Here is a 23,777-nt window from a genome sequence, read left to right as displayed (position 1 = left end):
TTTTTTTTTATTTTTTTATCAGCAGGATTTTCATTCATAATCATAAGATTTTTTTTATTGAATTTTGTTGGATATACACGAGTTGGATAAGAAGTTTTACGTTTTATTATTATTAATATTCATGAAATCACAATGAAAAAAGAAACACGGTTTGAATAGATTTGTTTCTTTAAATGCTTGGTTTTAACCCGACAATATCAAGAATGAGACAACGATATGGTTAGCATTTTAATACGTAAAAAGGATTTAGTCAATCTTCTTTATTTAAGTACGTATTTGAATTGCCATTTATTAGATTATAAATCTTATATGAATATTTCAGTTTTTCAGTATTTGTAACTGCTTTAAGCAGGTATTTGGCCTTCCTTCTTCGTATCAGAGTCAATTTTATTTAACGATGAGAGAACCAAATTAAGTATTCTTATTAATGAACCAAATCTTGAATTGACAACAAGATTTAAGCTTGTATTACATGATATGTTGATTAGCAGAATAATTCTGATAAAACTATTTCCAATTAACACCACTTGCTGAAATTAAATTTGTAATAAGATATTTAAAAGTCAAGGTTTACCTGTACAGATTCAGATACAATGCCACCAAACCTGAAACACTTTATACGATTGATATGAAGGTGAGACAAATTTCACCAAAGGGCATAATACAATCAATCATCTTTAAAGAATCTGGATCACAAATTTCAAAGGTCACGTGATCACTCTGGGAAGACAGACGCTATTGAACATCTGAGAAGGAGATCAGGAAAAATTACAGCGGAGTTCGCCTACACATACACTTAGGCGTCCCATCATTTCCTACACAAGGTCATTTCAAATTATACTAGGTCAGTATCCGCTCAACACTTTTAACACACTTTCAATTTACCCAACAACCATTTCAAAACTCATTTTAAATGTGGTCTGTCCCGCTCAAATCACTGTACACTCTGCACTGTCTCTCTGCATTTAGGAGGCCAATGCAACTTCTCCAAGCAGCAGAGCTTCATTTGTATGATATGAAGGAAAATGAAATAAAGAAGCCCAGCTCCAGTAAATATAGCCTCGTACACTGTTTTTGACGAGTTAGGATCTTCATGGGGAAAAGAGGCTTCACGTTCTCACCTATTAATTCTTCTCTCTGTTGAAAACTTTAAAGCCATTTTACACTTAACCAACCTTCCCCTTTAGCTACTTAAGAATGTAATAGCAATTGATGAGCATTCACTGTACAAGGGTTGGCAAAAGAGGAAAAGCAAGTGATCACCATGACAAGCTATCTCATAATATTCCATTCAAAACCCTCTGATAATAATCATACTGCCGTGTCCTCCAAGCATCCAGGCTACTGCTGATGAGTGAAAGCACCAAGGAGACACATTGCTGCCAAAGAGATTACAACCCTCTTAATAATCACACCCAAAAACAATTTACATTTAAGTAGGTACCATTATTAATATTGAAACCTCTTCAGTTAAATTGAGATGGAATCGCTTTCGTAGGTTCTGTATTGTCCGAGCACCACCTTTAAAACATGGGAAACCTGAATCCTGATTCCAACATTACCCAAAAAAAAGAGATTTAGAGGAAATCCAACATGCAGTCAGGAGAGTATTTCTTGATCTACACATGCACACAAAAAAAAGTGAGCCAAGAGACACTTGTGTCTAGTTGATATAAGTGAAACATGAGGCTATTTTGCTAGATGAACCAGTCTAGAAGTTTACAATCAAACATCATTTACGAGAAGAAGAAAGAAAAAAAGGTAACCACTCTTTCTGTGGAAAATTAACGCATAGCGAGAAAGGAGGTTTTCCTGCCTTAGTTCATCAATTTGGAACAGCACTTTCAAGACATACAACCTTGATTCCAGAGCCCTGTTCAAGAACAATCTTTCCCATTTTCCATCCCCTGCCTATTTCCTAAAACAACTACTATATTTCAGTAGGTCAACAGTATGGTAGATACTGGTCATCCACCAGTTCCGTACCAAATGACAACAAAATGTTGAAACATGTATCCTTTATTCACGTAGAATTTCTTGTTATGATTTTTGTGCCCAATAAATTTCAACACCAAACAAATACCTACCCACCTATAGCTACAATTTCAACAGAAATTACTTGTAAACTACTTTGCATTTCATGTACTCATGAAGTACAAATGGCATCACATCACCAGCTTCCTAAGAGAATATTTCTGTTTTTATTCAGTTTGTCACAATGATTAAGAATCAATTTGGATTCAATATTAAGAGAATTAGGTCTGATAATGCCAAGGACAACTTTAATTTGGAGTTCAACTCTTTCGGTCAAAAAGAGGGGATAATCCATGAGTCTTTATGTGCTAACACAACTCAACAGAATGGGATTCCTGAAAGGAAAAATGGACACTTACTAGAACAAATCAGAGCTCTACTTTTTCAATATCATGCTCTGCTCCTAAGAAATTTTGGATGGAAGCCCTTCTTACTGTCACTTATCTTATCAATGTGTTACCCTCTAAAATCTTAGGATCAGAGTCCCATGGAAGTCCTATCTTCATTTTATCTATACCTAGACCGTACAAATAAACACCAACCTAGAGTATTTGGGTGTGTATCCTTTGTGCATGTTCATAGTAATGGAAGGGGAAAACTGGATCCTAGAGCTGTCAAATGTGTTTTTTAGGATACTCAACCACGCAAAAGGGATATAAATGCTATCACCCACTATCCAAAAAATTGTGTCAAGAGATGTCACCTTCAATGAACAAGAGAGCTACTACTTCAAGCAGCCTCATGTTCAGGGGGAGAATATAAGAAAGGAAAATGAGCCTCTCAACTCAAGGTTCCAAATATGACATTTGAAACTGCACATGAACCTCCTGAACCGGCACCTAATGAGGGTGGAAAATTTGGGACAAATATGGTTTATTCTAGATCTATTCATTTCCAAGAATCCAACCTACCACCATTACATAAGGTAACTATTTCTAATCCTATAAACTCTAATATTTCTTATGAGTTTGTCTATATGAAAATTCAGAGGCATGGGTGGATAAAACCTAGACCTAGAACTTCCCATTGCTCTTGGAAAGGGAACCAGAACATGCACTCAGCAGCACCCCAACCACTTTACCCTCTATCAAATTTCCTATCCTTTGAAAAATTCTCCCCTACACACAAAACCTTTCTTACAAACCTAAACTGTATAACCACACATTCCATTATATCTGAAGCATTATTTAACAGGTAATGGAAACAAACCCATGAATGTGGAAATGGATAGTGGTCAAAGGATTCGCTCAAACCTATGGAGTGGATTCCTTGGAGACATTTGCCCGATTGTGAAGATAAATACGATCAAAGTAATATTATCATTAGCAGAAAATCATCGATCTGCAGCAGTTCATTATAAGGAATGCACTCTTACATGGAGACCTTGATGAAAAAATATAAATGGAGTTGCCCCCAAGCTATGAAGTTCAGGTTGCTACTGGAATTGTTTGCAAGTTAAGAAAGGCTTTGTATGGGCTGAAACAATCCTCAAGAGCATGATTTGGTAGATTCACCAAGGTTAGACAAATCTGGTTTACAAACGAAGTCAAGGGGATCACACTCTAATCAAACATATCAGTTTCAGGGGGAGAAACAATATTATTGATGTATGTTAATGATATTATAGTAATTGGGGACGCAAAAAGGAGCAGTAAATCCTAAGTCAATGCCTTGCCACAAAATTTGAGATAAGGAAGACCTAAATAATTATTGGGAATTGAAGTGACCCATTCCAAAAACGGAATCTTCATATCCCAACAAAAGTATATTATTGACTTAAAGAAACATGGAAGATAACCTGCAAGCCAGTTAGTACTCCAATTGATCCAAACATAAAGTTGGGAAGTGCAGAGGAGGATATTGCAGTGGACAGAGAAATGTATCAAAATCTTGTTGGTATACTTTTTTACTTATCTTAGGCCAAACATTGTTTTAGTTGTGAGTCTTGTAAGCCAATTTATGCACCAACCAAAGGAGGCTCATTTACAAGCTACTCTTAAAGTTCATTGGAGCCTCTTTGGCCATTGGAGCTCAGACTGTCAAAGGTCTACAAATTAGGCACTATATTTGAGGGAGAACCCTTATTCTTTCTAATAAGACCTCGGGTTTCCATCATATAATTAGATATTTTCAGTCAGTACAGTTTGCAAGGTTGTTTGAGGAAGCATAATCTAGGCAGCCTATTGTCTTGTTTGGGGAAACTGGAAGTACAATCACAACCAGACAGAACACAGGCAGACTATAAATTATATGACCATGGAAACCACAGGAGGAGCTGACATTAATGTTACCTGCAACATCTCAACAAGAAGAATGATGCGCTCAGCGTGCTTGCGACACGTAAGGAAGCCTTGAATGCATAAAACCTAAAATGTAAAGGACAAAGCAGCATATAAAAAACTAGAGCTAACAATAGCATATATCATGTACAATCTCTGAAATAAAAATCAGAAAGAGTTTTCATCAGCACCTTAAAGTAATCAAAGAACTCACTTGGAACACCCTCAGCATCAGAATCCATAACCTAAGCACAATCACATTGTTGTGAACTTGTGATCATCGTAGAGAGAAAATATAATATATAAACAAATGGACATTTGAATCTGGGGAGTATAATAGAAAGCAAACAAACTCAGTTTTACCTCAAGAAGCTCCCGAGTTAATTTGAAAGGTGCACTTTCAAAGTTAACACCACCAGGTGAATTGGAGAGCATGAAGCCAAAATCAATATGTATGATATGACCTTCTTCATCCAATAGGAGGTTCCCATTATGCCTATCCTTCACCTGGATGACAGGAAATAGAAAAGAGAAATGAGAAGAACAGAAGGCATCCAATAACAATCAACAGTATAATGTTATCATTCAAATTGCCACTAGGGCATCAGTTAATAAGAACTTTCACACCTGCAGAAAGTAGCACACCAGGGAATATCCTGCCATACTTTCAACAAAGCTTCTCTGAAAGAAAGCAAAATTATCAGAGTAAAAAAGAATAACAGAAGTGAAATTGTATCCATTTTAAACATAAATACAAGGTGTTCTTCATCATGCATGTCAAAATTAGCAAATTTATTAAACAAACAGCGTTAAAAAGTAATACTCCCTAAAAATTTAAACATCGAAACAAATGGCTAACAAACCACTGCTTAACTAATATTCCCTATAGCTAACAAAACGCAGACTGTCCCTAATACTTTTTCTTTCCCCAGTGCTAACAGATGTCAAGGAGATCTTGTACGTAAAGGAACTTCTTATATAAATTTTTCAACAAAGCATTTTACTTAATGGTATCAGACAACTCTTCTTATTTTGTTTAAATAAAGATTTGTTGCAAAGAAAGAAAGGAAACACATAAAGGAGGCCAATAAATCCACCTGAGAAAAACTAACAAACAAACAACCAACAAATGTTAGCAATACATTTTTTAACACTCTATTCGACACAGACTTTTATTGGGTGGTGAAATTCATGTGGATCCCAGTTGGTGGCTCCCATCCTAGATTAGTCAGATTCACAAGAAATTCCTAACTGGAGAAAATCTGTTAGAAGTCCATGCAAATTATAAGATTAACAAGTTTAGTCTAAAATAACTCTGCATCTGCATCTCTAAATTACCTGTGCAAGTTTAAAACCAGGAGAATTTTCTTGATACTTAGCACTGAAGAATTCACGTAAGCTTGAGATGTTGGGATATCTACTTTTGATAGAGTGTAGAGAAGCCTAGAAAGCAGAAATGTTTTTTAATAAAAAAAGAGAAAACTTGGATATTTCAATACATTTAAATTGTGTGAGCACAGAATTACCGTATCTGGAATTGTTTCAATAACAGCTGTGTAAGAAGAAGTACACAGAACTTCATATGGTCGCAGCCAGAGGGGTAGACCAGCTTCTTGGAAAATATCTGATATCAAAATCCAATGATTTTAAGCAACATGTTGACACAAGTTCACATCATGGTTTAAACTCACGTAACAATCATAACATAATGAAAATATGATCCAATATGTATCACCAACAGCTCTTAGATGCATATAGTCCAACTTTCTTATTAGACAATTTCATTCATGCAATAGTACACACTTCCACTAACAGCTACTGCATAAAAACTAAAAACAAGTAGATTTATCAATTCTAAAAGCACGCATCCAAGACAGAATTTAAACTGAGACGATGAATAACATTGTATTATTATATGAAGAGAACCTTACATGACTTACAAAACGTATGAGAATGATATTTAAAGATTAAAAGGCTTCATTTAAATCCAGGGAAGCAGGTACAATAACTTGAACACGAATTTTTCTGTTTAAGCTCACCAAATCATATATAAAACAGTAACTGTATTTGTTTGAAGTTAAAAGATTTGTATTAGAAAAGAACCACCTTTCAAAAAACTATATTTAAGGCTAGGTTTAGCTAAGTTAACTTTAGTTCAGTTCAAACATGTTTTTGCCCAGCCTTAGTAAAGGGGCATATATCTAATAGATGTAAAAGAATTATAGACTTTCTGGTTCTTACAAAATAACTGTTTTGTGTCATTCAGATCCTACATAATCCAACTTCAAAGCAGGCATAGCAAAGTATAAACCAATGTTTTATTGAAAAAGGAAAGTCAGTCTTAATTTTTTTACCTTACTTGTTCCCTTTAGACAGATTTTAATCCTTTACTGATAATGTCGTTTATACTTCAACATATAAACCAGAGTTGGGAGAAACAAGAAAACATAAAACACTTGAGAAAAAACTTTTTGCAACATAATGAACATCAGTGGGAAAAGAATGACTAAATTATGTACATGAAGGAGGGAAAAAAAGATCTTAAAGAGCATCTACCATAGAAGTGAGAAATAAGTTGTACAGCCAGATGCTCCTGCCTGCAATCATCACCACTCTTAACAATAACCTACATGAAAAAAGGAAAATTGTGCCATCGTGCTCAAAAGACTTGTAATATAAAGTAAAGCACAAATTGTGAAACAGAAAAAACAAATAACTAATACAGAAGAAAAGCCAACCATTGCTTATAAAAAATACTAAATAGTAATAAAAGACAATGAAACAAGGAACTATTTATTACTAGCAGTATACAGACAATATTCAGAGACAGCCCTTTTTCCTAAGAGTGATTTCAGATTGGAAAAGTTCAGATTGTTGCTTTATGGATATTTTAAGCGCTTTTTGAAAGCACAAATTATCAAGTGTAATTGCAAAAAAATTGTAATGACGGCAATATTTTTATGTCCATGATCCAAAGGACTGAATCTTAATTAAGAAAAAGTATGACTCTTAACAGCTCAACATTCTTAACCAAGCACATTTATGAACATGATGTTGAATACAAACCAATATTTCAAACATACATTTATAAAGGAAATGAACACAATTAACAAATGGTGAGAGTTCCTATTATCATAAAATAAATTGATCAAGAGACCCTTCAGTTCCTTCCTTTTTCCTGTTACGTATAAATAAGTAAATAACTACATATAAGGTAAATTAATTTGTGTAACTTGCACTTACAGATCGCAAGTCCCAACCAGGTAACTTCCCATATATTGAAGCCTTGCATATCCTATCCTTCTTTGCCTCCCAAAGTTCACCAGACAAGGCATCGCTGGCTTTGGGAGTAATTCCATTAGCCTGTTGGAGAAATCATGTATTATACATGACAACTACACAATCATGAGGTTAAGTAAAATTCAATAATTATGGCTCACCCTTGGTTGCGCATCAGATGAATCTTGACCAGCACCTTTCAAAGGGAGTCCAAGAGGTGCTTCTCCTTTTGCCGCCGCAGCCTACCAAAGGTTCAAATGTTGACGATAAAAATAAAATATTCTTCCAATTAAAGAACTCTTTTGATGCATAACATAATTACGACAAGGGAAAGATGAAATGTAGTAGTTATTAGTCAATTTTCCCAAATGGTTATCTGTTTCCTCATTGCAATCACAATGCTTGAAAATAATTTGTAAAACAGAGTGGGGAATGTCAAAAAAATTAATTAACAAAGACAACAAAAAGAAAGAAGTAATAAGATACAATCTCCAATCCCAACCAACATTTGTTTATAGAACATGCCAAGGTATTAAAGGCAGAATCTTTCACTAAAAAGGATTGTTTTAATAACCCACAGTACTAGTTTATCCTCTGCCCCTGCATACTCTATAATTTTATATTTCAAGTTCTTGATTACGCTATATCTCATTTACATCTTACACGACCAAATATTTTTGTTTAAATCCACTTTTAGTCCCTATAGTTTTATGAATATGCAATTCTGGTCCCTTTAAAAATTGAACAGCAGATTAGGTCTTCCAGATTTCCAAAATTAAACAATATTTGTCCGCTGTTAGTATGTTGTTTAATTGCTTACATAACGTGTATATAAATCATAATAGTGTATATTACTCATTTCCATAAGATATTAACATTAAGATTTTACAACAAACTTTACTACATATTATACTGGCAAATACAATAACATTTTTGGCTAACAATGATCAAAATTCCTTAATTTTGAAAGACTAGAGGACCAAAGTTGAAATTAAAATTTTATAAAGACCAAAATTACACATTCATAAAACTACACGAATCAAAAGTGAATTTAAGTAAATATTTCTAAAAGTATTGTCATTAACAATAATAAGATCACCATAAGAGCAATTATATTTTGAATTGCTATTATGCTCGTTACTTGTATAGCATTACAAATGATGCACGAAACACCCAAGTAACTAGTACATGTAACTGCACAATAATTGGAGCATCTAAAAGACCAACTAGCAGACTTAAATCCACACATGCATTTAAACAGTGAACCTTATGCTGCTCCAACAACTTGATGGAGCAATAATTTTAGAACGAGAGTTCTTCATAATTCATAGAAACTACACATGTACAACTTATCAGCCGAGTTAATACTTTTGCATATGCACACCAATATAATGATATCAAACAGTTTCAATCTTAAGGATATTCACAACAGGAAGTTGATAGTTTACAAATTTAAGTGCCCGCTAAAACAGTTTCGATCAACCACAATAAAGAAGAATAGTAGTGATCAGAATTTAAGCTTAAGGCCATTTCATAGAGTGGAAATACCAAATAGGATTCTATACATTACCACAATAAAATTCACAAATTCCTGATCTTCTAAGCAGTAGGAAATTTCAACTACTACTCGTTAAACAATACAATTTTGCACTAAAATATAAGCCAAAAAATTGTCATATAGTGAACATAATATATGAAAAATTAACTAATTTCATCATATGTAATGATATCATCCTTAAAACATCCTGCATTTAATTGTGATTCTATTTTCAATGACTCTTTTTAACCAAATTAGATTATTTTAACTGACTCTCTTAATTAGTGTAAAATTAGTTATTTTTACTTATATCTGAGTTCCAAGGAAGTACATAATTTAAAAAACAGGAAAACAGTGTCAACACAAACAGGATTCACAACAGTTTCTTAATGAAGGGAATAGGAAACACAGGATGAGAGCATGATTGTTAAGGGAGGAAAAAAAGTAAATGAATTTGGGTATTCCAAAGCACACAGTCCAATTTTACAACCAACTCCAATTCACTTATTGACCCACTCATTGATGAAAAATAGAAAATAAACAATATTAATTTCTTTCATCATAGGTTGCAAGAGCCTGGAGGAACCAGAGCACCAGATATATGATAAGAAATTTCTTAAGGAGACATAGCTGACTTTCTTTAACAAATTAAGATTCAAAACCAGATCAGTAGAAGGTGAGACAAAAGTAATGTCATTAGCAGCAATAATAACAGTGAAAAGGCACTCTAACTCACCTTTACTTCCTCTATTGCCACTGTACTTGGAACACGACGATGTTCCTTCCTCCGAGGTGGTGCTTGCTCCTCAATATCCTCCAATCTAACCCCAGGATCAGCTGTCAACACTACATGTACCCATTCCAAATCACTGCCATGTCCTGCTGCAGCCTCGTCATACCTACCATCTCTATGAATTGAAGCAGAACGCTGACTGCCACCATGCAGATCAACCACTTCAATTTTCTCTGGCTGACCATTTAACTGTGTCTCCGCGGAAAGATTCACACTAACAAATTTGATTTTTGCTTCAGATACATGAGTCATTGCCTGGTCAATTGCGTGAGCAGTTGAACTGGACATCCTATCATTGCTATTGCGGTAAACCTCTTGTGCTGTCCGTAATGGATAAGCCCAAGGGGGTGGTCTTTGCAAGAGAGCATCTCCATTTGCCAAAGGAATTCCCCCTTGAGAAAGTTTCTGAGAACTGGATGCCTCCTTGGAATTACTATAACAAACAATTGCAGGGAATGAAACATGTCAAAAATATGATTTTCAATTTACTATTATTCTTCACAATGTTGAGGAGTATTATCCATGTAATACCTTGGCATTTCACATCTCAAAACCTCTACACAGATCAGGAAAGGTGCCTTCTCCCTAGAATTCAAGAGAACAGCTTCATCTTCAGGTATATTAAGCACACGATACATACCCTTTCCCAATGGAAAACAAACTCCTAGAAACAGATAACAAGAAGGATTCATATAGAAGTAGGGAGAGAAGTGAAATTTACTTGGCATAAGTAATTGAAAAAGCAGCAACTCAATTTGCATTCAGCACACATGAAAAGGATATATCTTTACAGTAACAGTATTCACATTAGACAAATACTTTTCCAAGGATCATCTTAGCAATGGACTGAAAGCAAAAACTTAGAGCCTGTTTGTTTCCAGTTTTCTACAACAGCTTTTGTTTTAAGAAAAAAAAATGCTTGAACAAGTACTTTGTATTTAAATATTGTTTTCCATGACTTGTTTTTGACATAAAAACGATATACATGTTAGCTTTTTTTTTCTCCTTTATCATGTTCTCTCCTGTGATGCACAAAACGACTTGTCTCATCATTCTATTAATACTGGGGAAAAAAAATTGGGCTAGCTCATCTCACTTTACCTAACTTCTCTCATCTTACTAATTGGCAACACCCACACCCATGTCATGGTTTCCATCAACAATCCCAAAGTGTATCAAGTGTTGAAAATAGAAGGTGGACTAGGGTTAATTGACCATGGAATTTGCAGATGGCTTTTGGGTAACACGAACTGAGACAGGGCTTCTTGAAGTACCCCCTGAATCTCCATGAAGTGGTACATAGTTGGAACTTGGAAGAACAGTTCCCGAACTAGACCATGTTTTTTTTGGAGCTCAATCTTTACATTTTCTATTTCTCGGATGGAAAATGAATTATTTTCTTGAGAGGGGATATTAAAATATAAGAAATATTTGATGATATCATAGAATATTTTACGGTGTCTTAGATTATCTCTTTGATGCCAATTTCGTAATGTTGAATTAACCCCAAAATCAATTATAGGACTATAATATTCTAAAGATAATATCATCAGATATTCTCATATTTCTAACATGACTCACTAAGGGTTATTGTTTCTCAGAATATTACTAAGACATAATTTAATCTTACAAAACCGACTTATAAGATATAGCACTACTTAGGTCAAATCAGTCTATGTGAAATTTCAACCCCCTAAGAGCCGATGTCTAGGTGGCTCCACACTATTACAATTTGCTCAACTTTTCTGGTCAGCGCCTCCATAGGTAACCCTTTTTGAGACAGTGTGATCCAAGGGAGAGCATTGATCACAAACTAAGGCCGCATTCCAACAATGTTTTAAGTTACATAAACATATAAAACACAATTTAAAATTTCAACACATACATGAAATTATAATTGTTAGTTAATCAAGCTTGTCTTTTATCTTTTTTTTTCTTGCATAAACCTTGAAAGGGCATGGGACATCTCCCACACAGGATCCACAAAATTTAGCCTATCACTTTATCAAACGGATCTTTTCTTCTCTTATTCTCAAAAAAAGGTTATAAACAGATTTTTTCTGTCCTGTCTTGTAAAAATAGTCCAAAAGAAATATCTTACAAAATATTTTTGAAAAAGAATAGTAAGAGAACACAATCAAATACACCCCTAGCTTCTTAACATCATCTCCTAGACAAGTGAAAAGACAGATTTACAGAAAGTTCACCATTATTTCTACAAAATATCTTCTGATAGACACCCAAGCCAGTTATTTTGTTGAATACCAAAAGGATCAAAGAAATACACATGTAAAAACCCTTGCTCTGAACCAATAAAGCAAAAACACTGGCACAAAAATTCAGACCAACTCTTTGGAAATAGCATAACACTTAACCTCCATGGTTGAAGCATACAAAAATATACAGGAAACCATTCTCTTCAATAAACATCATTCAAATAATATAATAATGGGGAAGAAGTACCTCCAGTGTTCTGAACCTTTGCTACATGTAGATTGATTTCTACAAGTGCCTAGAAATATAAGATTAACAAAAAATGAGCCAGAAAAGAAAAATTGAATAGAATACAAAACCTATTTCTGTGATTCTGTCTTTAACGATGTTAACTAGACTGAGAAAAAGGAAAATGTAAGGAAATAACCTCCCGAAGAGCACTTTTGCGATCTTCAATTGGAAATACATCCACTAACCCGTATGATGTATCACATAATGACTGCACAAACTCCAACGAGTCATGGTATGCCCCTTTTCGAAACTGAGATGGATTAATTGGTAATGGTGGCTTTGTGCTTGATTTTTCACTTTGCTGTGTTGGGGATCCAGGATGCTTCTGCCAAAATAATAGGATAACCCCCAAATGAGGCATAGCAATGTGATATATTGGAAGTTATCCTTTATCTTAGATTAAAAACTAATGAAACACAAAGGAGAAATGAAATAGATTTCATAATGCATTGATACTGTAGTAGCACTCCTTGAACCTACAACTATAATTAGAGACATCACAAATATGGATCATTTCTGATGCCATGGACCATTTCTGATGTCATGCAATATATCATGTTTATACACTACTAACATTGTTTATTTAAATTGGTTTTCAACAAATGTTTGGATGAACTGTTTTGCTGTAGTTCTTAACGAATAGTCTGTAATAACCCCTTAATCCCAAAAATACTCATAAACTTTTTACATCTCATGATGTGGGCCATAAAGTCATAGCTGATAATTTGCTTGAGTCTGCTACCACCCCTTGTCCTGAAATAATATTGCCCAAAAGCACCATTTAAGATTGGCCAAAACTACACATTTTTTTACTGACCTTCAAATCATGTTGATGCAACTCTTGTAAGATCAATTATGATGTGCATGTTGTAGGGGGGTTGCTTTGTTGATTTAATTGTTGATCACCTTACAATTCCTCAACTGGCCCCACAACTTAGGAGACTTCTTGGTCCCTGCTTCCTACTCCTCCCCTCCTAACATCATCACATTTAACTGTTTATTCTTGCATGCATGATTAGGGTCAAATTTTTCATCAAAACAGAAACATTTCTCCTTTCTCTCCTTTTTTTCACTTCTACATGAGTCAACCTCTGTTATGGATTCCTTCCTTTAACAGTATCAGGAAAAATCTTATTATTGACGGAGGCTTGAGAATCAACAGTACTTGCCTCATAATTCTTGGGTGCACCAGTTAACCATTCTTTGGTTACAAATCTTGAACATGGTATGTTTGAAAAGATCCATTGCTTCTTCCTTCTTGAACCTGACGCCTATTATTTACTGTCCAAGTCGTTTCTTCAATTCTCCTTGCTTTGTTCATAGGTTCCAACAATGTATGAGGTTCATATAACTTCAATTCTACTCCCACGTCTTCTTTCAACCCATTCATAACAATTTCCAGAAAATATTGCTCTCTGAAACCTTGAAAAGAACCAACATATTTCTCAAACTTAACTAACATACACTCTTGCACCAAATTATTTTGCTTCAATGCTAATAAAGACAAGAAGGAACTACTCATAGATGCAGGTTGAAATCTTCCCAATCCGGATTTTGGGTTGCAAGATTCCTACTACTAAAACCACCCTAACGCATCACTCTCTAATGCCACCATAACTGCCTCCATCTTCTCATCAAATGCAACCATATGAAAATAACCTTCAAGCTTTGTTATCCACCAAAACACATTTTTCCCCAAAATGTTGGAACTTCATGTTTCTGCCATTTATCTCCATCACGCTTTTTGTTGTTAATATCCAAACTCAAGGTGTTTGAGTTGGATTCCTCTTCTCAACCACCTTGAGCTTGGGGGTGAATGAGTATATTATTCTTTATTATAATATAACTTTTCTACTGACAACTGTCACCAGTTAGATAGAGTTAGTTACAGTTCCAACTGTCAGTAGTTAGTCAAAGTAAGTTACATTTCCAAATGTTGTAGTTAGTTAGAGTTAGTTACAGTTCCACCTGTCACTAGTTAGGTATTAGAGTTAGTTACAGGACTATTGTCACTAGTTAGTTAGCCTGTATAAATAGCTTTCTTGCTCTGCAGCTGATTCAAATAAATAAAGAATTTTGATGAATTTTTCTTTTAGCTTTCTATCAAGATTCTCTATAAGTATAAGAGGGATAGGATTTAAACATTGAAGGACCAAAATATAAAAAATTAATGGCTTTCAACATTACAGTCATTTCATACAAGCTCACATTATATATAAAAAGAGTCAACTGAAACAAATATGGAAACAAGGAGATTGCTAATTTCTCAATGTAGAGGGGGCTGACTGCAGGTAATAAAGCCAACAAAGTTGTCGATACAAAAATTTAAGTAATGTCTAAGTCCAAATGAACAATGTAAAACAGACATTCTATCAAGAAGTCACATAGAGCCATCAAGCAACTTTTACTACTTAAACAAAATAATTAGGAGTCTGTATATATGGGTTCCATTCACACTGTTTTTGCTTTATGTTCCTGATTTCACCAAAATAATTAAATCAAATTATAAACAAATATTCAACAGACCTCTTTTTGTCTTTTTGGACCGAATAGCTCTGAATCTTCAATTGAACGGTCACGATCTCTGAACAACTTACGAAAAAAATTATCAGTACCTGGACTACTTTCAACTAAACCACCGTTATTGATGTTTGCATTGGCCAGACTACTTTTAGTATCTTCTGGGTGTACACGAAATAGTCTTTTGAACAAGGAAAACTCAGAAGACTCTTCTTCTTCACCATTGGCAGTACCCTCTTCAATTTTATCATTTGTATCCTTCTTGTCCTCAAATTTATCCTTTAATAATTTCCGGAAAAACCCTTCTTTTTCATCCTCTTCAGCAGGTTTGGTATATTTATCGTCAAAATTAGTAGCTTCTCTGTTATCATTTCTTTCACTCCCATCCTTCCTATCTTCTGATTTCTCCCGAAACAACTTTCGGAAAAATCCCTCTTTATCTTCATATTCTATTGTTTTAGTGTGTGCTCTGTCCTCAGGATCATTCTTGCTATCGCGAAACAACCTCTTAAATAATCCCTCTGAACTTGAAGCTACATCTTCATCCTCATTTCTACTGTCCCTTAAGAGCCTTCGGAAGAAACCATCTTTTTCTGAGTCTTCATCGTCACCTCTACTGTCCTTTAAGAACCTTTTAAAGAAATTATCTTTTTCAGAATCTTCATCATCTTTCACAGATGACTTCCTAAACAGAAGTGCATCACGAATTTTTTGGCCAAGTTCATCATCACCTTTGCTATCTCTCAAAAGCCTCTTGAAAAAACCATCCTTTTCAGAACCATCATCATCTCTGTCCACTGACTTCCGAAAAAGTAAAGCATCTCTAACCTTAGGGCCTGGTATAAACTTCTTAAATATCTTGTTTTCGTCAGGAGACACTGGTTTCCCTTCCTCATGTAAATTGTTTCCTGAGGAAGGTGAAAATGACATAGATTTCTGACCAGGTGGTGAAGATGTTAGTGACAACAACCGATTTTTAGATGACAGCAACCTATTCAAAACTTGGCTCTTTCCTCCTGGACTTGGAGGTTCAGTTTGAGGCCTAATTAGAGGTGGCCATTCACCCATCAAGGTGGCAGCAATCTGACACTTCTCCTGAATCCTACTAATCCCTTCATTATCATCAGAGTCCTCAAGCTCTGCCAACAAGAACCAATGTACCTTCAAAGCAATTTTAAGCGACTTCGAGCACACATCTATCACATATTTATCCAAGGACGGACTAGGCTTGTGTATCATCATGTAACATATCTGGAACAAATAACTCTCAACACCTTGCAACGGAAGAGTATACATTCTATTGCAGAGATAATCACGCACCCCCGCGTGATCATGCTTATACAAGTAGCTAACAGCAATCCACTCGCAGAAGAATGACGAGTCAAAGAACCTGATGAGCCACCCATTTTCACCAGACTCACTGGTCAGGTTCGATCTTGATGCTATTTCTCGGGGTTCTTCTGTGTAACCAAGAGTCAAACCTAAAAACCTCACCATCCTCAATCTACTGTCATAAGATAAACACCCTAATTTCAATGGATCAAATTCAAAAAACAACTAAAGCAAGTTAATGCTACTGCCACTGGCTACCTTTTAAATATAAACCCTATAAATCCCTAAAACCTTAGTGAAAACCCTAATCCACTCACAAACCGATATTACCCTCACGCAAATTGTCCAATTCGAATGACTAGTGCAAAACCCGAACACCAATATACAGAGCAGAAGCCTTGCACCAGTCAAGGCAACAAAATATCAGTGCAACGCCTCCAATTTTCTAGGCACCGCAAACTGAAGCTACAGGTTAAACATTGAGGAGTTACCACGGAATTCGCAACTCGAGTTTGAATTGGAGGAACTACAGATAGCGAATTTGCGATGGAAAAGTGAACCTGATTCTGTATTTGTTCGAGTGCGTGGAATTGAATCCAATATCTCAGCAGATCCCCGTAGCTTCTTCAAACGACGCCGCCTTCTGGATGGTTGTTGCGGTGACAACGCTGCTACAGTGGAGGTCGTCGTTTCTTTTTCAGAGTGAAAAGACGACAAAAATTAGTTCCTACTTCAATAAAAACATCAAAAATATAAAGAACAAATTCATCTTTTAACGCGGCATATTTTATATTATTAAAACGATGATTGTTAAAATCATTATTATAAAAATTTACAAACTTATGATATTCCTAATGATATAAACAAATTATTGTATAATTGTATTTGCATAGTCTATGTATCTTCTACCCAAAAAAAAATAGTCCATGTAATTTATATATTTTTATATGATACACTTAAATTTTATATCAAATAAAACTAATATTTTTTAATTATTTATTTAAAAAAATGTTATTATTTAATATTTAAACATAATTATGTATCCCAATGGTTATCTTTTTCAGTGGTATATAAAAGGAGTCTCATAATATCTCAAATAAAATAAAAAAATAATGATGCAAAACAAATAAAGCAACAAAGCTAGAACCTTGTTGAGTCTCTGAAAAGACACTCAATACGCATCCAATAACTTGACGAAAACTTTTACTTTTGGTTTATACTCTTTCCCTAACAAAGTTAGATAACCTAATATATCAAATGCGAAAAAAATATATTCTCTTACGATCTTTTAATTTATTCTCATACCACTTTCAATACAATTTTATACTTTTAATTTCTTAATTCATGTCCTAAACACACCAACACACAGTTGTAAAAATCCATAAAACATATTATTTTTTATGATTTACAATAAAGTTTGACTAATAATAAATAATATATTAAAAGAATATGTACCTTTTATATGACTAAAATAGTATGTTAGGAAGTATAGTATGCATCTATATATGATCATCTATTTAGGTATGATACAATTTGTTTGTTTCAAATCACGTTATTCTCTTATAGCATTGAATTATTGATAGTTAATTTTACATTTTAGAGTTTTTCACTTAGATATCACATTCTCTTTTAAATATTATGTATTATATAATGTAATCCTAATCGATATACAAAATAATAAATCTAAATATTTTTAATTAAAGTTTTACTGAAAAAAATTATTTTAGAGAGTTTCAACATATTTTTTGTCTAAGTATTTTATTGATTGAATTTTGTTGTGAATGAAATGATGTGATAGTTACTTTTATCTTCTTGTTTCCAATTCACCTAATTCTCATCTATTTTACCTCTCAAGTTAACTGATTTAGTTTCGAGCTAATTTACCTATAAATGGAATAGAACAAAAGCGATAATAAAATCAAATACTAAAATAAATATATATATATATATTGAGCACATTCAATGAAGTTAATAAATATTTAAATTTATAAAAAAAAGTAAAAATTTAATTAAGTTTTAATAATATTTAATTAAGTATCATGTAAAAAATTGATTATGAACATGGAAGTGTAGTGTTAAAAATCACATAATAACTTAATAATTATTCCTAGTAACCAACAAGAGTTGGTAGGAGTGATACATCTGAATCATGGTGTAAAAACAAGGGAAAGTATCATGAAATATATGTAAACAGAACAAATAGTGTGTGGTATATATTAACTTTAAACAATGGCATCCATAGCTATTATTTTTAAAACATTTAATAACACCTATTATTTTTCTGTATCTCTCTCTTTCTATCAAATATCATTTTTCTTATAATAAAAATTTAAACTCTGAAGCATAAAATATTTGGATCCAGTTCCTCCTTGAGTCTTTTCTGAGAAGGGAATTTTGGAAGGCAAGTAGCAATACATTTAGCCACCTCAAAGTATGATTGGTTCCTTCTCATCACCCCACCTTGTTCAACTCCAATACTATCACCAGAAAAGTTGCAGTTTCCTTCCTTGGTTAGTGCCTCAATTTTCCTTGTCTTCAATCTCCAGCTCCCATTTATCAAATTAAAGCTATAAAGAGGAAAGAACCGTTGGCCATACACAGCCAAAAATTCTATGGCTTTCAGAATGTACTCAAAATCCTCTTCACTGATGTAGTAAGGAAAACTAACTCTAGTCCACCCTGGCTTTACTCCAATGTAACCCTGCCAAAGTAACAAACAATTTTGCTTTTCAAAACAGCTAAATGTGTTTTATAACACCAATGTTCAAAATTTGTTTTAGTCCCAACATAGTAGAGTTGGAAACATAAGTCACCATATTTCAGAAAAAAAAATTAAACTACTGTTTTCAAAATGTAAGTACTGAAACAAAGCTTGACAAACTTTTGAAAAACTTGGAATATATTTTACCCTTTGGAAACATAATATTTCAAGCAGATTGTGGATCATTTTTCACCTTTTCAACTGCTGATCTAATGGCAAGTGATTGAGACCTGCTGATGTGGAGCAACTCATGGCCATAAGGTCCAGCACAAGCACACCCTCCACGAACTTGGATTCCAAAGAGGTCATTGAGCAATGCTGCGACAAAAGGGCCATGAAGTGGTTTGCCTCTTTTGTTACCCGTTTCTTCCCACAGATCAAGTTCCCCTTCATTTTTCTGGTTACCATCACTCCATTCACCAGCTGAGGAACAATTGGTGGTGGAGTAAATCAGAAATGACAATATAGCTTGTCTCTTGGCCTTTAAGTTTCCAAGAACCTCAATGTTGGGGTTTGAGCCAAGCCTCTTTAGTGCCTTGTTAATGTACAATTGTTCACTTTTTTCAATCTCTTCACAGCTTATGTATTCTTTCACCCAAAATGCCAATGCTGCTCTCACTGTCTGGATTATTGGAGGCGTGCCCCCATTTTCCCTTTCCTCTATGTTCTCCAGGTATAATGCTTCCTGCATTGATAAAGTTCAGTGGATGAATGTTATTCTTCTAATAGATCTTCAATGCAATCTTTTCTTACAGCGATTATTGTTGCAATACAATGAAAGAATAACACAAGCAAACAAAGACTATATGCAAGTTTTGTTCGACGAATTCCCATATTCAAATCAACAGTAATATGCAGAGGCATGCCCTCAATAATTCAAAGATCCCTCGTCCCTTTTATTGTTACCAAATTTTATCAATAAACAACTAGCCAAATTTTCTCTCCATTTGTTTCTATTGATTCACATCAAGCAGCCACAACACAACCCTTGATGGTTTTAATTGCACCTACTTTTCTCTAGATGTTCCTTCATGCATACAGTGGACAAATGCTTTTCCAATTTCCCAACATGATAATGGAGATTTACCTGTTCGTGGAAGCCATTAACATAAGTCACGGTTCCACCACCACAAGTGGACGGTGGTGAAGATCCTAGAAGATAAAGGGCCTTGTTCATGAGGAGAACCCCAGGAGAGTCAGGACCACCAAGAAACTTGTGTGGACTCAGGAACACGGCGTCATACCCATCACTCTCCCCAGATCTCATGTCAATCTCCACGTATGGACCACTAAACAAACAAGCAAAACCATTATCAAGTTTCCAAATTTGCCAACACACAAACTCATGTACAACCAGAAATTATTGGATGATTTTGCACAAGTAGTTGAGTTTTAAAATTTATGAAAAAACAGGTTTAATAAAACTTTACTATACGTGTCACATGAAAATTGTTCAGTACTATAAACATGTGGTGGTTTCAAACTATGTAATAATTCCCCATTCTCACAATTCTATATATACAAGTACCTTGCGGCAAAATCAAAGCATGCAAAGGCTTTGTAGTGATGAAGAAGCTGAGCAACTGCACGTGTATCTAAGTAGATTCCCGTGACATTGCTACAAGCTGAAAAAGATCCCAACATGGGCCGGTTGGTATCTTTGTAGGCCTCAATTTGTATCCTTAGAGCATCCATGTCAAGCAATCCTTCGTCATCAAGATCAATCTCCACCACCTCAGCCAAACTTTGCCTCCAAGAAAGAAGGTTTGAATGGTGCTCATGCGGTCCGACAAAAACCACCCATCTTTCTTCTGTGTTCAGACTCTTAAGAACCCTTTCCCTCAAAATAGATGGCACAGTGATCCCCATCACTTCTTGCAGCCTCTTGATAGCTGCAGTTGTGCCCGAACCACATAATATAAGTGCATCATCTTCTCCACCACCTAAACATTTCTTAATGTACTCACTTGCTTCGTGTACCAATTTTGTTGTCCTGCTTCCAACGTAACTGTCGCATGTGTGCGTGTTACCTATGCACAAAAGATAACAGATTTAAAGAAATGTTTCAACATTGAAAATTCTCGTGTCTTTTATAACATGCTTTTCAAATATGGAAAGATTAAGTTTGGTACATACAAAACCCACACTACAAAGAAAATCATGAAATAGAAACCAATTTTAGAAAAAAAAATAATTAGTTGCTATAGTGTAGGGTTTAGGACCATTTTAGGGACTAAATAAATTTTTGGTTTCTAGATTAGTTTTTATTATTGTTAAATGGTTTCTAAATCGGTATCTAATTAGAACCCAAGGTTTTTGCTACCAATTTTAGAATCTAAATAATTGGTAGTTAAACCTTGTTGCTAATTAGATATCAATTTAGAAACCATTTAACAATAATATAAACTAATTTATAAACCAGTTTTTTTTTTAGTTTTTAAAATGATCTTTAATTTAGTTTCTATTGCAACTAATTATTTTGGTATGTAAAAATTGGTTTATATTTGATGATTTTCTTATAGTCCCAACTACCAACATACTCCCTTTGTGCCACAATGATTACAGTTTTAACTAATTGACTGATGTTCCAACCTTCATTTATTGAAAAGTTCCTTGATTAAAAAAGAGAACTTTAAATCTAATTCAATCTTATAAAAACAGTTTATAAAGTAAGATTTACATCCAATTATATATTATGAAACATTCTTATTTACTGAGAACTCATGTGTGAATTATATAATAAATGGTTTGATAATATAATGAATAGTTCGATAATAGGTAACATGATAAATTGAATAAACTCTTATTAAAATAAGTTTTAAATGACTTTGATACCATATTAAAAATTGGACTTTAAACTTAATTTAATTTTATAAAATCGGTAAGGTTTGGCGCCACTTAAATATTATGAAATGTTATTCCAACATATTTCACTAAAATTATTTTGAAAGTTATTGTTATTCTTGATTCGTGTACAATAGTCTTAGAGTGAGTAGTCATTGTGGGACGAAGGGGTAAAACAAGAGTGCAGTGGCTATGTAAGTGAATCAGAAATCATGATATGAATAACAATTAAAGTAGTTATTGTTAAAGTTAACAACAATCAGAGCTTATGTATATATATGAATGAGGGTGGCTTGATGTAATGATGTGAATATCATACCATAGAAAGGAAGAACGTGATTGATGATGAAATTCTCATTATAGTGAAGGCTGCGGCCTGAAGCAGTGTGGTCAGAATAGACAAGTTTTCTTTTTCCAAATGGGGAATCAAACTCTGCATGGTAACCAATGATTTGGGACCGCAACCAACACAGTTTTTCCGCCACTGATTCATTACACGGGAGACCCATCTCCACAAGCTTCTTGAAGGACTCAGAGTGGTTGCAAAAGTCATGAGATGTTTCTGATGTGGTTGGTTTGGTTAACACTCCAACCTCGCTGTTGGTTTTGTCCTGGCCATGGCTTTGATCCATGCATGGTTGGACTAACACAGGTTTGTCTGCCAATAAGGGGTGCTCCTCCCTCATTAGGTAGAAGAACTGAAAAGAATGGCAAATGATGTTGTTGGTGTAACTCAGCATATAAGAAAATTTAAGGTGGAAGCATATAGAAGGCTTTAAGAGAAGGCAGAAGAGTTTTGTACTTATATTTTGGTAAGAGTTAATAGTTTCAGTGCGATCATATTATGGGCTGAACAAACCTGGTAGTGTCTTTTTTATTGTGGATGCTAACAATTCAGGTGCCAAACATAGTATTTGAACTTTATGAATTATAATAATAATAATAGTTGTTTCTTTTTGTTTCTGTTGGCCTTCCGTGCATGGTAATGCTACCTTTTCTTTAATCCAAGTAATCGTAATTTTATTACAGTAATAATAATATTTTTTTTACTTTCTTCAATGTTTAAAAATACGGATGGGATAATTTCAATTCGGATTATAATAAATCAAAAAGAAAGAAATCATTCATTTTTATTCATTAAAAAATTCGTTTATTCTTAATAAAAATGTATTCAATTCATTCATTAAATATGTTGGTATTGTGGGTATCTAATTACTTCATCAAAAGTAATACAACATTAGATTTCATATGTGGCGAAAATATATATATATATATATATATATATATATAAATACAAATAAAAGTAGTAAAATTGATTAGTTTTAAATAATAATACCATACACTGAAATTATTTTCAAAGATACTTGTAAAATTAAATGGCTTGAATTACATTTATATTTAATGAATTTAGTATTACCGACTTAATAATATATTTTAGTGATACAGTAATTGTTTCTATAACATCATATATATATATATGGAAATTTAATGATTATTTCATATATATATATATATATATATATATATATATATATATTTACAAAAGACAAGTTCAGTTATATTTTAAGGAAATTTAATGATTATTTTATTGATATATTTTACTCTTCTTTACTTTATTGATATATTTTACTCTTTTTTACAAAAGACAAGTTCATTAAGTTGTACAGTTGATGATGTCGCGGAATTTTAATTGGTGTGAGTGTTGTATTTATAAAAAGTACATGTTTAAATTAATTTTCGGCATAAGGTAGATGAATATAATATATTTATTACATAATTTTGTGTTAATTTGTGTGTCTATTTAAGATTATAATAAACTTTCACACTAGAGTAAAATTAAGATAAATTATTGAAATAACATTCAGATTTTAAATAAAATTTTATATCGTGATT

The 23,777-nt window shown here is 33.7% G+C and overlaps 2 protein-coding genes across 10 annotated transcripts; both read right to left on the bottom strand.

Moving 5' to 3' along the window:
• Positions 1-531: 531 nt before the first annotated feature.
• On the bottom strand, positions 532-17,214 carry LOC137812477 (phosphatidylinositol 4-kinase beta 1). Of its 9 annotated transcripts, none has more exons than XM_068614465.2 (18): positions 16,840-17,040; positions 16,610-16,738; positions 14,954-16,454; positions 12,564-12,752; positions 12,386-12,434; positions 10,454-10,586; positions 9,866-10,355; positions 7,754-7,834; positions 7,557-7,676; positions 6,870-6,939; positions 5,840-5,937; positions 5,652-5,756; positions 4,941-4,994; positions 4,677-4,820; positions 4,505-4,558; positions 4,326-4,400; positions 1,463-1,546; positions 532-1,379 (listed from the first exon to the last, which is right to left on the bottom strand). In XM_068614465.2, the coding sequence occupies exons 3-18, from the start codon at positions 16,442-16,444 to the stop codon at positions 1,278-1,280; spliced, it is 3,339 nt and encodes a 1,112-aa protein (XP_068470566.1). In that variant the 5' UTR covers positions 16,445-16,454; positions 16,610-16,738; positions 16,840-17,040; the 3' UTR covers positions 532-1,277. The 9 variants fall into 9 exon arrangements, 8 of the variants coding, with proteins under 8 accessions (XP_068470566.1, XP_068470565.1, XP_068470562.1 ...); XM_068614464.2 differs by having other exon boundaries at positions 16,610-16,744; positions 16,840-17,022; XM_068614461.2 differs by having other exon boundaries at positions 14,954-16,744; positions 16,840-17,214.
• Positions 17,215-18,468: 1,254 nt separating this feature from the next.
• LOC137812476 (uncharacterized) lies at positions 18,469-22,727 on the bottom strand. The gene is made up of 5 exons (XM_068614460.2): positions 22,204-22,727; positions 20,569-21,070; positions 20,128-20,329; positions 19,234-19,725; positions 18,469-18,980 (listed from the first exon to the last, which is right to left on the bottom strand). Exons 1-5 carry the CDS (start codon positions 22,622-22,624, stop codon positions 18,609-18,611), a joined length of 1,989 nt encoding a protein of 662 aa, XP_068470561.1. The 5' UTR covers positions 22,625-22,727; the 3' UTR covers positions 18,469-18,608.
• Positions 22,728-23,777: the final 1,050 nt, after the last annotated feature.

Source organism: Phaseolus vulgaris, chromosome 2 (assembly GCF_051622355.1).
Source record: "Phaseolus vulgaris cultivar YP4 chromosome 2, ASM5162235v1, whole genome shotgun sequence".
NCBI lineage: Eukaryota > Viridiplantae > Streptophyta > Magnoliopsida > Fabales > Fabaceae > Phaseolus > Phaseolus vulgaris.
This window is presented reverse-complemented; position numbering and strand designations above follow the sequence as displayed.